The sequence below is a fragment of the Nannospalax galili genome, unplaced genomic scaffold, assembly GCF_000622305.1.
Source record: "Nannospalax galili isolate Female #2095 unplaced genomic scaffold, S.galili_v1.0 scaffold901, whole genome shotgun sequence".
In the NCBI taxonomy this organism is placed as follows: domain Eukaryota; kingdom Metazoa; phylum Chordata; class Mammalia; order Rodentia; family Spalacidae; genus Nannospalax; species Nannospalax galili.
This window is the reverse complement of record NW_008344555.1, coordinates 1,709,167-1,724,762: the sequence shown is the minus strand read 5'-3', so window position 1 is coordinate 1,724,762 and position 15,596 is coordinate 1,709,167. Positions and strand designations below refer to the sequence as shown.

Genomic DNA, 15,596 nt, shown 5'->3' with positions numbered 1-15,596 from the left:
TAAAGGGGCCAATATAATTTCATAAGAGCCCATATGTATAGCTAAAGGCTAGATAACAAGCAACAATGCCAGACAGGCCATCCCTTCTTTTGAGTTGTTGGCCAGGGTGGCCAAAGGGATTCCTAGATAGTAACCCAGCATAGAACTGGGAAAATGAACAGCAGACCCCAATCTTATCCAAAGGAATATTGACAATTGATTACTGCTAGATGAGGAACAGCTGACCCTCCTAAAGCAAAGACCTCTAGATAGGCTGACTAGATTCACCAGAAGGGCAAGTAGTGGGGAATGGCTAGGGGTGCCGACAACACAGAAGACAGTAGCAAGGATATCAGAGTATAAGGGATCTAGTGGGGGGAGGGAGGCTATGGGAGGGTGCTATCTGGGAAGAGGGTGTAAAAATAAAAAAAATAAAAAATAAAATAAAATAAAAAGTGGTTACTGCACAAGTCTGAAAAAAAAGAGCTATGTTATTTTTAATTATGTGTGTGTATTTTTGTGGGGGGAGGGGCGGTATGTGCACTTGAGTGTAGGTGCCTGTAACAGTCAGAAGATATGTCAGGGCCCCTAGAACACAGTTACAGGTAGTTGAGCTGCCTGACATGAGTACTGGAAATCAGGTGCTCTGTAAGAGCAGCAAGTAATATCTCTCCTGTTTTAAATTGATCCTTCTTTCTTTCCACTCATCCCTCATCCCAAGGCAACCATTGATCTACCTTTTGTCACTTTAGCTACAATTTGGGGATTTTACAATAACTGGAGTCATACGCTGTGTACTCTTTTGAATCTTGGTTCTTTCACTCAGCATAATTATCATAAAATTTATCCACTGCTGTGTATACTAAGAATTTGTTCCCTTTATTGCCTGGATAGCATTTTGATGTATGGATATATCATCTACCTCTTGATACATGTTAAGATTCCTCCCAGGACTTAATCTATACAGATAAAGATATCATAAACATTTTCCTCCATCTTTGCATGGACACATATTTTTATTTCTCTTACAAGTGGAAAGAATGGATTATATGGTAGGTGGATGTTTACCATTATTCAAATTAGCTAGTATTTTCCAATATGAATGTGCTATTTTCCACTCCAAATAAGTGCATGAGAATTATAGTTTCTCTGAATACTCATTAAATATATGGTGAGAAGTTAAAGTGAAATTATGCAGTATGGTTTGCCTTGGGATGGCTTGGAAATTTTTCAGCCATTGCTTCTTAAAATTATGTTTTTGTCTCCCTATTTCCTTCTGGGACTCCAATGACACATACATTAAGGTTCTTAAAATTGCCTGTCTTGATATTGTTCTGCTCATTTGTCTCTCTTTCTCTCTTCTCTCTTTGATGTTGAATATTTTCTATTGCTGTCTTCAAGTTCATTAATCTTTTCTTCTACAATGGTTTCCACACTAATAATATTATCCAATATGTTTTCATCATGGGCATCATATTTTTAATCTTTATAAGATTTAAATTTGTGTCTCCTTAACATTCCTATATTTTCCTCTCTTGAACATATGAATCATACTTTTTAAAAAGCTATTTTAGGGGTCAGAGAGACAGCTCTGTAGTTAAGAGCATTGGTTGTGCTTGTAGAGGACTCAAGTTCAGTTCTCTGCTCCCACATTGTGGCTAACAACTGTCTAACTCTAGTTCCAGGGGAACTGAGGCCATCTTCTGGCCTCTGTGGCATTGCACGTACATGGTACACTTGCACATAATGCAGGCAAAACACTCATTCACATAAAATAAAAATAAAGTTTTTAATTGAAGTTATTTTAATGTCATTGCCAATTCTTTCATCTATGTTTGTTATTACTTAAGGATTTTGTTTGCATTATGACATACATTTTAACACTTTGCATACCTTATTAATGTTTTCCTAGATTTCGTATGAAGAATTCTACCTTGTTGAGTGCTAAATACTCCTTTCAGTATTGGTGAGTTTTGTTCGGAACTGCAATAATGTCATTTAGAAATAATTTAAGCCTTTCAAAGCTTGATTCAAGCTTACTATGTTGGAGATAAACTACTAAGGCTCATTGGCCTCTGCTATTTAGGCAATGATCTTCTAAACACTCAGTCCAGGATACTTGGATATTATAAAGGTTTTTTCTTCTGTCTGACAATTGAAAAGTCAAGCTACTCCCAGCCTTGTGTGTGAGGTCTAGTAATCACTCCCCCTACTTTTTTAGGGGTAGCTATATTCTAGTACTTCGTTCTACAGCCTGTCTCTTCAATTGTATGTAGATGCTCAGGTTCAGTTTGGGGTTCATGGAAACTTGCTCTAGGTCACAAACTACATCAACTGGAGAACTCAACTCACTTCTTTCTTTTCCTTAATAGATCATTATCCTGTACCAATGTTATCCAAATGTGCAACTATAATTTCATATATTTCATGTATTTTTGAGTTGCTTAAGGTAGAAGGATAAATCTGGTTCCTGTTATACTTTCATGGCCTGAAGCAGGATCTAGCGCCCCATTAAAAAAGAATAGATTATACTAGATTTTGGATTTTTAATAATACTAAATAGAAAGTAGGTAAGAATTTCAAGTAATAAGCTGATAGGATTTGTAAAGATTATATGGGATCCTCAACCACATTCTCCTCTCCCAGGTTCATCTGATGGATTATAGAACTAAGATCAAGAAAATGGGATATTCCCAAAGTCACATAACAAGCTGTCCACAAAAAAAAGGGAGAAAAATCAAGTCTTTGCCCTTCATTTTAATTCGTTCAGTGATTTTATACTCTTTTTCTCTTACAACCCAGTTTATTTGGATAGATTATAGTTTTGAAACCCAAAATTTATGCTTCCAAATGCCACAAAATGGACAATATTATCTCACATCCAGATGGTATTTAATTTCCATTGAGTTTTGCAAACATAACTCCAAGGAGTTGACTGAAAGTAAATACTACCAGAATAACTCACAACACTGAAAATTTTGAAATGCTCCCATGGCAGGCACTCCAGAACAAAACAATATATTTCCTCTATTGGTTTATTGTGAACTTGCTAAGTAAGGCATGTGACTTAGAATTTAGATTGGCTCCCTACAAAAAGAAGTCATTACCATTACAACTGCATTTGTACTCCCACAAGTCTAGTGATCCCTAGTCTCTTTCACCCGGACTAGACTAGGTCTTAAGAAGCATTTGTGTGTTGCCTCTCAATCCTTCCTTGAAACAGCTTAGGAAACACCCATTTCAGAATCAGCTAGAACAGATTTTAACTCTTAGCTTTAACACTTACTCATTGTGTGATCTTGGATAAGTTACTGAACTTCTCTGTAAAGACAAAGCTAGTACTGTAGTATATTACATATAGTTATAATGAATTAATAATTAAATTCACATTTTAGCACCTTTGAAATCATAGGTGAATTTATAACCCCCCCTTTTTTAATGGTATGCAAGATATGGTGGATTGAAAAGCTACAGTATTAATCCCTAAATACAAGAATTTCCTCAATGATTAAATATAATGAGCACAATTCCTGGTATGTGGCAGGTATTTAGAGATCTCTTGGCACCCATTTTTTATTATTATTATTATTATTATTATTATTATTATTATTATTACCAATATCCGGCCAAATCATAGGCCTTCCAACCTCCTTCTTCTGGCTGTTAGTGCATCAGTTTGGAGCTGCTTGCCTGTCAAGTTGGAGGCTGTCATACTGCTGACCAGTGTCACAACTTGTGACTGCATTTAGGCCCTAGGGCCCTTTCTATTTAGTAGGTTTTTGCCCTCAACTCCAAGCCTGTACCATTATCCCAATGGCACTTCTGTTGCTATTGAGTTATGAAGTTGGGAATTGGGCTCTGTGACTTCTGCAGTCATCATCCCAAATTCTCTCAACCTCATTTCAAATATCCTCCCCAGAATCTAAGGAAGCTTTCTAGTTGAAGGGCTCTTTCAAGCCATCAAAGTCAGAGCTGCCTGGGCTGGAAGTCAAATGTACTTTCTTCAGTACATTTCCAATGCTCCATGTTAGGTTGCTGATACTTAGATATCTTTGAAATTCAATGACACAAACTCTGCTCAAGTGTGGAGTAGTAAGACACACCTGAGGATTAGGCATCCTAAATCTCCTTGGAGAGAAAAGTGGCTTGTGTTTCTCTCCTGCATTTCCTTGGCTTCTTGCTTTGTCATGCTGGCAAGGCAGGCTGCCTCCTTTGCTGAGGCCTTACCCCACCCAGGTTTCTCCTCCCACTCCCCATCATCCCACTCAGCTCTCATGCTCAAGAGTGCAGCTGCAGACTCCATGAGCTGGTCCAGGAACATCAACCTTTGACATGTATGCAAAGGTTTGCTCTCTGTCCCCTGCTGGTTCCCAGCAGTCCAGGGCACTGTCAGAACCCCTGTAAAAAGGAGGAAAGGTCTGAAAATATTGGAGTTTGTCTCTGACCACTTGGAGAAAGCAGCTTGACTGTCTCCCAACCAACTGTAAAATAATCAAGTCTGAACCAACTGCTGTTTGACAGTGCGTGCCACCCAGGATTCTGCACCAAGGCCAGCATGAGGCTGGGAATTAATAACTGTGAGTGATTATCATGGAAACTGTCTCCAGGAAAAATGACCAATTTTTTACCATTCAACCTTGGAAAGATAAAATCGGGCCTAGCAGAAAAAGATAAATGATCTAAGCAAACACAGAATTGAAATCCAAAGAGCATCCTGGGACATGATTATATACCTGCCTCATCTCCCAGTCCCATGGGTGGGTGATGGGAAGGGGAGGGGGCATCTCTATCCAGCCCATCAGCCAACTCACAGTCCTGTGCTCATCCTGTACTATCTCCAACACCTCCTGGCCCTGGTTTCTCTCCAATGTTAATTTTGTCTCTCCTGGAGACTCTGCTAGGCATCTTCTGTGTGACCTGTTAAAGCCTTCCTGACTTTTCCTATGACAGCATGCTTTCTGCCTTTTCTCCAGCCAATACCCCATCTGCCCCCACCCAAACCGTGATCCTAGGAGACCATGGAAAGACAGAGGCTTCATCACATTGCTCTTCTTTAAAAATATAAATGGAAAAGAATGACCAAACAAGTCTCATTATTCAGGCTGAGTGATAGGATCATGATGGCTATTTAATTGTTCTCATTATATTTGTGTATGGTTGAAATTGCTTATAATAAAATCAGTCTTCAGCAGTTCTCCAGGGGTATCAAGATAAGGTCCAAAGTTCCCAGGTTGCCCTTCAAGATACCTCAGGCTCCGCCTGTGCCATACCATACCATAGCTTCTTTTTTCCTAGCATTAGAATACAGCTGTCTCCTGCAGCCCTATCCTTGTCCACAAACCCCTGAATATTAGAGAACATCTGTCTCCTTCTCTCCTGCCTAGAAAGATAGACGAAAATGATCTCTGATCCACTGGAGACACTGTCTCAGATCCTCATCTCAGGCCTGCTTTATGCTAAACACATTTTGGAGAGGCAAAAATGTCTTAGTTAATAGAATAGATGCAATATTTACTTCAACTTGGGCAAGTAATCTCTCTTGGCTTCTGCTTCTGTCTCTACAAAATGAAAATAATAGCAGTACTTATCTCACAAAGCTGGGGTAACCTTCTGCTACATCCTCCCCTCCATGAAAACAGAGAGGGAGTTGTAAGAGAGGAAAAGGGAGAAGGGAGGAGAGAGTGAGGAGAAGGAGGAGAGGGAGGGACTGAAGACCAGGGAACTCAAGAAGGGGGAGAGAGGAAGGAGGGAGGAGGGAGAAGGACCAGAGGAGCAAGCAGGAGCCAAAGGGACAGGGAACTGGAGAGGGAGGGGAAGCAGGCAAGGGAAGGGAGGAGGAGCGGCGGAGGGGAAGAGGGGGTAAGGGAGGGGGGAGGGGACAGGAAAGGTTGGGGCAGAGTAGGAGACAGAGGGGGGGAGAGGAGAGAGAGGGGAGAGGAGAGAGAGAGAGAGAGAGAGAGAGAGAGAGAGAGAGAGAGAGAGAAACACAGAGAAGGAACGGACACTGAGACTGACTGGCAAAGAGACTTAAAATTGTGCGGATAAACAATTAGCTAGTTTTAGATGTAATGATCCCAAAATCTACAGGTAAAACACTGCTGTTTAGCTGTTATTAGAAGCTACAGAAATTCATGAAAAAATATTGACATCAAAGTCAGGATTCCTCCATTGAACCCAAGCACAGTTCATACTTAGAAGGGCGGTCTTCAGAGGTCAAGGCCAGAGTCTGCTACCCTCTCTTTGGAAGGACTGTAAAGTTCTAGGGCCACGACCTGGCCGCAGGTTTGCAAGAACATTAGCCCTGGTGATGACTCCAGTGTATGAGCACCTGCGTGCCTCCGTGCCTCCGGTGGGGCGCAGGGTGACAAAATCTGTGTGCGTTTATTGCAGTGCACCCCTCCCTCAGTTCCTCGCACCCCCACCCCCCTACCCGAGCTTCTCTCGCGGCCAGCCTTGCTCTTCGGGGTTCGATGGCCTCCTGCGTCACCAGCGGGGGCGGGGAAAGAGGGGAGGGGGGCGCCGCAAGGTGAGGGCTCGGCGCTGCCATAAGACGCCGCGCGCCCCCGCCCCTGCTGAGAGCTCGCAGCACTGCGCGCCGGTAGGACGTGCTGGCCCAAGCTCTGTGCCCCGCTCCCGCTGGGCCCGCTCCTCCCGCCCCTCGGTGTGAGCTCGCAGCCCTCTGCGCCCCTAAAGGTGGCCAGACAAGCCCGGCGAGCCCCGAGGGATCGGCTCTCCACGCCCCTGGCGAGACGTCTCCAGCAGCAACAGGTAAGCCGACCCTCCACTCCGGGTTCCGCGGCCCCCCGTCCAGTGGGCCCCAAACCTCCTGAGCAGGGACACCCCGTCTGGCATCGCCAGATGGTTGCTAAGCTTTTGAGTACAGAAGCCCCTTGGTGACGCCCCTTCTAGCCTTGCCTGGGATGTCCTGTCACCGTCGCGTTTCCCTGATACTTTATCACTCGCTTTCTCTCCCCCTCCCCAGTTTTCTAGTTTCCCCTCATCCTTTTTTTTTTTTTTGCTTTGCGTCCTGTTTTCTTATTTTCTCTGTTTTTCCTGTCTCATCTCTCTATGCCACTGTTTCCTTTCTTGTCCCATTTTCTCTCATATCTTTTTATCCATCTCATTCTCACACTCCTGCATGCTCTTCCTTGATTCCTATCCCGAACTGGTCTCTCAGTTTCTCTCTGCCTCTCATTCATTCATTCATTCATTCATATTCTCTCTCTCACTCTTTGCCACTCTCAGACTGTGCCTCACTTCAGCTCGCCCCCCCCCCATCCCTCACCTCGCCGCAGAGACAACTAGCTGGATGGAGAACACAGGGAATGTGGTGAATTTCGGATATGGGGGACTGGGATGGGCATCCTCCTGGCATGCTCCAGCCGGTGCTAAACTGTTGAGAAATTAGACATTTTATCCACCAAAAGTCCAGGGTGGGCAAAGAGGCAACTGGTTTCTATGGCAAAATAAAGTGCCCAGAGACAGGTACAGGCAGGGATCCATCCAGCCATAGGAAAATGGAGGTGAGGGGCTGTTGGAGAATGATGGAACTTGAGACTGAGATTTACTGTACTCAAAGATGCAGAGAGTTTGGCATTGGTACTGGTGTGGTAAGAATGAGAGACAGAGAAACCAACCACGGTACACATCTGGAGACATCGCCTGAGATTCAGAGACAGGTGAGACAGGCAGTAGAGTGCTGGAGACCAGCAGAAAGGTGAGTCAGCAAGGGCACACACAGAACTTGGGCACCAGGAAAAAAACAGTAAAAGCAGACAGAGACAAGTGGAAAAAGCAGGCACACAGGTGCTGATGAGAGACTGGAGCCACACAAAGAGAACCCGAGAAAGACAGAGAACAAGAGAGTTGGAGAGACACGGAGATGGAAACAGGAAGACAGAGTCAGGGGCACTGAACAGTGTGTTAGAAATCTGAATGGATAGACTGTCAGGGAAATCCACTGAGAGAGGAATGGAGGGGACAGGGCATGGGGGGACAGGACAGGACTGGAAAGAAGACCCAAGAAGAAGGGGAGCACACACAGCTACAGAGAAAGTTCGCTAGTGGAAAAGACACACCGAGACTGAGAGACAGAGAAACTGAGAGTGGGAGGGAGAGACAGGTGTATCACACAGAAGACAGCATCAACCAGACACAGACTATGCACATGCAGGTGGGAGACTGAAAATCAGACTATGGAGAGCCCAGGATGAGACAGCATCAGTGGAAATAGAGACATACTTCAAGAGATATAGGCAACGCGTGCTAGCAAAACACTGGAGAGAAAAACCTAGGATCATAAATAGACAGGTACAGACTGCACACGCATGCGTCGGTGGGAATGACAGCAGAAGAGACCAAAACAAACAAGCAAATAAAAAAAGCCTCCAGGACCTAAAGACCTGGAGGAGACAGGAGGGAGTGCGCACACTTGAGCTAGCAGGACCTGGAGGAGACCTGAGGGAGTGCTCGCACTTGCGCTGGCTGGAGGGACAAGCCAGAGGAAGAAAGTGTGAGACCTGGAGGCTGTGAGTCTGCCAGAGTACAGTCCAAAAAGCAGCCAGAAACTGCTCTGACTGGTGTTGAGATTGCGCAGGGGTCCAAAGGAGGGGTCCTGTAGCAATGCTGCTGGGTGCAGAGGCTTCTCTCTACAAAGCACTAACCCTGCCCGCGTTTCTCTTGTCCTCAGTATAGAGAGTGTGCAGTCTGTGCATCCCTTCGCTGCCCACTGTTGCACTCACCGAGCTGCACCCTGTCTTGTGTCCCTTCATCATTGCCATGACATCCACCTGCGCCAACAACACACGTGAAAACAACAGCAGCCAAGCGTGCATGCCCCTTTCCAAGATGCCTATTAGCCTGGCTCACGGTATCATCCGCTCCACTGTACTGCTCATCTTCTTCAGTGCGTCCTTTGTAGCCAACATCATCCTGGCATATGTGCTGCATCGCAAGCCCCAGTTGCTGCAAGTGACCAACCGCTTCATCTTTAACCTCCTCGTCACTGACCTGCTGCAGATTTCTCTTGTGGCCCCCTGGGTGGTGGCCACCTCCATGCCTCTCTTCTGGCCTCTCAACAGCCACTTCTGCACTGCCCTGGTTAGCCTCACCCACCTCTTTGCGTTTGCTAGTGTCAATACCATTGTGGTGGTGTCAGTAGATCGTTACCTGTCCATCATCCACCCTCTTTCCTACCCATCCAAGATGACCCACAGCCGTGGTTACATGCTCCTTTATGGCACCTGGATTATGGCCATCTTGCAGAGCACCCCTCCCCTGTATGGCTGGGGCCAGGCTGGTTTTGATGAGCGAAATGCCTTCTGCTCCATGATCTGGGGAACCAGCCCAACCTACACCATTCTCAGTGTAGTGTCCTTCCTCGTCATTCCACTGACTGTCATGATTGCCTGCTACTCTGTGGTGTTCGGTGCAGCCCGGCGGCAGCATGCTCTGCTGTACAATGCCAAGAGCCACAATTTGGAGGTGAGGGTCAAAGACTGTGTGAAGAATGAGAATGAACAGGCAGTAATGAAGAGGGATGAATGCCAGGATGAGAATGAGCTGCACTACCAAGATGAAGGTGAGGCCAGGACCAAAGAGAGCAATATGAAGGTAGAAGAGGTCCCCATGGAAGCCAAGGATGGCAGCATGAAGGTCAAGGTCAGCAAGGGTATTTTGGAGGCCACGGGCAGTGAGAAGGTCAGTAATGACAGCATGGAGGGTAAGGAAGTCGGCATTGAAGTTCGAGAGAGCAGCATGAAGGCAGACAGGAGCCGCTTAGAGGTCAATCAGTGCAACATTGATGTGGGTGAAGATGACATTGAGTTTGGTATGGATGAGATCCAGTTCAATGAGGATGACATCGAGGCAGTGAACATCCCAGCAAGCCTGCCACCCAGTCGTCGAAACAGTAACAGCAATCCTCCTTTGCCCAGGTGCTATGAGTGCAAAGCTGCTAGAGTGATCTTCCTCATCATTTTCTCCTATGTGCTGTCTCTGGGGCCCTACTGCTTTCTAGCAGTACTGGCCCTCTGGGTGGATGTCCAAACGAAGGTACCCCAGTGGGTGATCACCATAATAATCTGGCTTTTCTTCCTGCAGTGCTGCATACACCCCTATATCTATGGTTACATGCACAAGACCATCAAGAAGGAAGTCCAGGATATAGTGAGGAAGTTATTCTGCAAGGAAAAGCCCCCAGAAGAAGACAGCCACCCTGACCTGCCTGGAACCGAAGCTGGCACAGACGGTGGGATTGAAGGCAAGATTATCCCCTCCCATGAATCAGCTATTTCACCCTAAAGTTAGTCCTAAGACAAACCTTGAATTGTCCACAAGACAAAAAACAAGAGCAGCTTTCTTTTCAGTGCACCACCCACAATCTCATTAATGCCAACCCATACCATTTCAGGCAAAGGTGTTGCACATGCATCTTTTTCCACCACAAGGTAGATGATTATATGGAAAAGGTAGGAACTGGTATCTTCCTTCAGAGGTGTAGGCCCTCAAAGCATGGACTTCAGGATTTGGACTGAAATTTTTCCACAAAAAAATTATTAGGCTCCAAATTTCTTAAAACAAGGGCTACCCATTTCAGAACTGTTCTTGGTATTTTGCCTGTTTCCCCGGAGCTACAACCTGGCAGCTTTAGCTCTGAGGGAAAGTAAAAGTGTTGCCTATGGATGTTAGGACTATTTGGCCTTTATGTCAGGAACTTATATTCCAGGGATACAAATTATGTTCAACTGAAAGAAAAGCAATTGACAGAATCATTTGTGGAGCCCAAAAAGCAGAACTGGGTGGACTGATCAACGTATGAGCCAATTTCTGTACTGAAGAGCCGCACAACATGGTGCAAAGACTATTTTTCCAACCAGGACAGAGGGGAATCATGCAGTTAGAATATCAAGAAACCTTCTACAACCTCTAAAGGAATCCAGAAAAGGGCATACGTGAAATGGGGAGATGGTTCAAAAGAAGACTTGGAAAAACCAGTTGTGTGTTTCTTGCTCTTTCTCTCTTTTTTTCTTTCCTTCCTCCTCTCCCCTACCTCTCTCATTGGGATTATGCATGGGCTGGGACTGACTTTGTGCCAGTGGAAAATTGTCAAGTGACACTAAAACATTTTGTCTCCTATTTAACAACAGGAAAGAAATCGTGCCATTTTACTACTTCCCCTTTGTGACTGAGTTTGGCTCTCCGAGTATGAATGGCCAAAGGTCTTTAAATCTCACACTACCAATCAATTATATGTTCATAATAAGTCTCTTCTCTCTGTAACCTAATAACCATGAAATAGGCTCCCCATATGGGGATGGACATTTTCCTTCCTCCAGTCATGCACAGTCTCTTCAACCTGGGCTCTCTAAAAGTTTTAAATTCTTGGCACAAATACAAGGGAGAATGTAAGGGTCATAAATGACACAGTGGATGGTTTCACAACACCTGGCAAACATCTGACCTGTTCCAAAGTGAAAGTCAAAGCATTTGGGTCAGACATATCCTATCAATTATTACTATTAAAATATGTAATTTTAGAGAAAAGCCATTGTACCGCCTAAATCATCCCTATGGCAAACACACAAGGGAAGATTTCAAATATCAAGTCCTAAAATACGTTTGAGCAAGGATATAATTATGTATTTCAGAGAGCACAGGACATCTCTAAGGAAAAAATAACGCTGAATCAAAACTGGTAAGCAGTGTTGTTGGAGCAGATACCCACTGTTAATGTGGGGACTGAAGAGGAGTATTTTATTTAAAATGGTTAATCAGGTGGGTATGTAAAAGACGGCCATATTCAGAGTTTCCCATTCTTGTGTGGTTGCCTTGTATTTATTATAATTCAGTTTTTCATTTCTATAAATGCCTGGCTCATTTATATTTTGCCTCTTCCTCCTCACAGATTCCAATGAGCTTCTCAAGGGGGAGACGTAAATGGCTGTGAATAAGTGTGCGTGGGAATGTGGGACTGTGTTCAGAATGTAGGAGAGTAGATAGAACCAAATTCTACTGAACTAACCTGTCAAATCAGTATGTCCATGAAAACCTTATCAATTTCAACTCCAATATTATGGAATTTGGCAATTTTGGACAAAGCATGGAGGCTGACATTCACTCTCACACTACCATTTATTTTTCTATAAAAATTTATAAAGTATTAATAAAATAGTTTTTATACTGATTTATTACTAAACTCTTATACTGATCTGTCCTTAAAGGATACCTGGGTAAAGTGGCTTATGTGTTCAGTCTTCTTGTGGGGGAAAGGGTTTTGCCTTACAGGTCTGTAATAGAGGAATTCAAGGTGGCTATAGCCTGTCCTTTAAGTACAAATGTTTTATCTACCCAGATAGGAAACAGAATTTCAAGTATAAGTGTTTGCAACATTTTGTTGAAACTGAACTTCTCATTTTATTTTTAAAGCTCAACCCCTTCAAAGTGTTAACAGAGAAAATTGTTTGCCAAAATCCTAAATCAAAATGGAACCAGAACCTGTACAAGTGTGGTAAGTCCTTTTGACAACACACATAACATCCTCCAGGGTGCTGAGACTCGCTTTCTCCTTATGCAGCTCCACTTTTCCCTATTTTAGTCACTGTCCATCCTTTTGACAAATTAGATTCTTCAACGGTGAAGACCTTTGAATTAAGGGCATACTCTGCTTTGATGGCATTTCCTCATAGTGAACAATGGGGCCTCTGGTTAGCTTGGAGATAGCAACTGCTTTAAATTTTGTGCTATTTTGAATGAAGAACTATGAATTAATGAGGTTTTACTGCATGTACAGTTTTGGTATGTAAAAATATGAAAGCACACAAAAGTCATCATTAGCCTAACAGATCATCATGTGCAATAGCTTTCCCCAAATGTTTTTAAAGGATGTATTCTTTTTCCAAGGTCTTTCATACGTGCAGTAAAAAGAATCCCATTAAATTATGGGGGCCAGACAAGCCAGACTTTGAAATGATGTGATTTTAAATTTAATGATTTCCTTATTTAAGACTAATAGGGCGTCTCGTTTGCCAAGGAGTCACAGGTGTTTTGACTAATACACCAATTTCAACAAATTTGGGAAGGCAGTAACAAGAAACCTTGAGTTTCTGTGACTTTTTTATGAAGAATCTTCTCTAAGACATCACAAATATCACCTGCTGGCAAGTCTTCTGCACTTCTGGCTTCATGCCTACCTTTTGCCACCATGTCCACTGCCCTCACCTGCTTCACTCCCATTCCCTCTACTGTGTTGGCCCTTGTTGGGGCTCTGTGTACCCATCCAGTCCTCATCCCTTCCAAGTTTAGCATTGACAGAGTCATAGGGACCTGGGGGGGGGGGGGTCCATGGAAGAAGAAAAGAGAGAAGTGAATCACAAGAATGACCAGGAATTAAAGGTGTTTTTCTGTCACCTGCCCAACTCCAAACTGATTTAGAGATGGTGGGATACCTACTTCAGATTCCGCAGGTAAGGTCTTTTAAGAGTTTACAAAAAAGCAGGCACCCCATTTCTTTTTTAAAAAAATCACCCAGTGTAACTTAAGAGCATATTCAGTTTTACAGATACTGTCTAATTATTTCAGCAAAGACACTAAAAAATATTTTACCTATAAAATTATAAGGTGCCTAACACTGCCTTATTTTATACACAATTAGCCAATTAAGATAGGTAAAGTTACTTCAGAAAATTTTTTCGTGCTACCTGAAGAATAATTTATGTGATTAAATGAGGTTTACTTTCTTAAGACTTTTCCCCCCCACCAAAAAAAATTCTTTTTAAAGTATCTAAAACACACCATTTGGAAGAGAAAAAAAATTATGTATCTCCTGGTACTTTGAATTTTTGTAAAATAAAAATGCTTCAAGGTTGTTGGGATGAAACAGGGGTATCAATAGAACTGTTCAATAAACTGAACTGTAGTTTTTTCTCATAAATACCCCCCTCCATATTTTGAAAAAAAAAATTTAAACTCTGTCTTTCCTGTTGAATTCCTCTTTAAGATGAACCCCAGGCTGCCAGGAGAGTTTTCTTTAAGCAAAATGCCTTTTTCTTCTAGAGCAAACGAAAGGATTAAAGGGACAATTGGCTCCTAGCCAGGGTGCCAAGATGATAGTCTGGTCAGTCACCAGCTTTTAACACTCTTCCTCCTTACCTGTTTCTCTATTTTCTCTCACTACTCTAGGCCTCCCAAAGCCCCATATTACCCCCAAACTTGGGCATGAGGAGGCAGAAGCAGGAACTGGAAACAATGGACCATAGCCTAAAACTCCTAAAGAAGATAAACCTTCGTCCTAAATTCTTTCCAATTACACATGATATCTTCCTCTATGGTAAATGCCAGGCACGTATATTAGCACCCTTCTGCTATAAGCAACAAAACTGGCTAGGGGAAGAACTAGGCGAGCTAAAATACACTGAACTTAGCCACTGCCAGATCACTGGCAAGTTCACTACTCTTTGGTTAGTAGTACAAGAATCCTCAAGGAAAATGAAAGTTGCCAATAGGAGTAGGTGGTTCTATCATTGCCTCACAAAGCCTCCATATCTCGAGTATACACATCAAGGGGAAACACAGTAACTTGTACACTTAAGGGTTTACTGCATCTGAGGATTAATTTCTATATCTCTTTTGCTCAAAAATGAGAAAAATAAGATTGTTTTTAGTTTGGTGCTTCAAACTTGAGTGAATTTTCCCCTCTTCATTGTTACGATTTTCATGTTCAAAGTTTGATATTTTTGTCCTGTGTCAGTGCTGTATTCTTTTGTGGCATTTCTTCTAAATGTAAGCTATAACTATATATAAATTGTGTGTTCTTGGAGATAAGGTGCTAGACAGTAGATTGTGTGTGTTCATAGCTAGTGAGTCTATGTATATGTAAAGTTAATTAATAAAATGCACGCAGTATTCTATGTGACCCACACCTTGGTCAGTTTCTGAAGTAGAAAATAGTACATTTCTTTAAACTTTTTTTAAAAAAGTGCATACTACAGAATATGTAAGACAGCTCCAAGGTAGTGAGGCAGGATGTGGTGCCTTTTGCTCCTTAAACCCCTGGTATATGACAGGCAAGAACTTATTCTGGTACAACTGAACATCAATGTGAATTGATTAATCATCTTGGCTGAAGTCCTCGCTGGCAGTTCTCCACAAAACACTTGGCACTGGTATGAATTTTCCATGAATTCAATATATAGAATGCAAAATTAAAGAAGACATGCCTTTCCCCATTACAGAGCAAGGACCCCAGGACAGGCTATTGAAGTCCTGATAACAGGATGAAAAGAATACTACAGCTTCAAGACCTACACAGGAACCGGTACCTGACCAAGAAGCTAAGAGAATATGCATCTAGTAGATCCATATTGTGACCATCCCTGCCCTCCTATAGAAGTACCTACTGAAACCTAGAAAAGGCTGCTTTCGGTTTTTTTTCTCTCTTTGACTGTCTTAGACAAGATGCAGCATTGATAAAAGAGGCATTGAGAATTCTTTTGGGGGAGAAGGGGGGGTTTGCAGCTCAGGTTTTTGAAGAGTTACAGTTGTAGATTAAATATATTTGCAAAAAGAACTGAGATTATTTTATTATAGAGAACAAAAATATTACCAGAGGTTGGATATAT

General features: G+C 43.0%; 1 protein-coding gene across 1 annotated transcript; it reads left to right on the top strand.

Annotated features, from left to right (window-relative positions):
- Positions 1–8,757: 8,757 nt before the first annotated feature.
- Positions 8,758–10,415, top strand: Gpr101 (G protein-coupled receptor 101). Its single transcript, XM_008840709.1, has one exon. The coding sequence runs from the start codon at positions 8,758–8,760 to the stop codon at positions 10,279–10,281; it is 1,524 nt and encodes a 507-aa protein (XP_008838931.1). The 3' UTR covers positions 10,282–10,415.
- Positions 10,416–15,596: the final 5,181 nt, after the last annotated feature.

Excerpts from the sequence above, each read along its gene's own strand:
- Gpr101 (XM_008840709.1), top strand. The coding sequence starts at position 8,758 with ATGACATCCACCTGCGCCAACAACACACGTGAAAACAACAGCAGCCAA.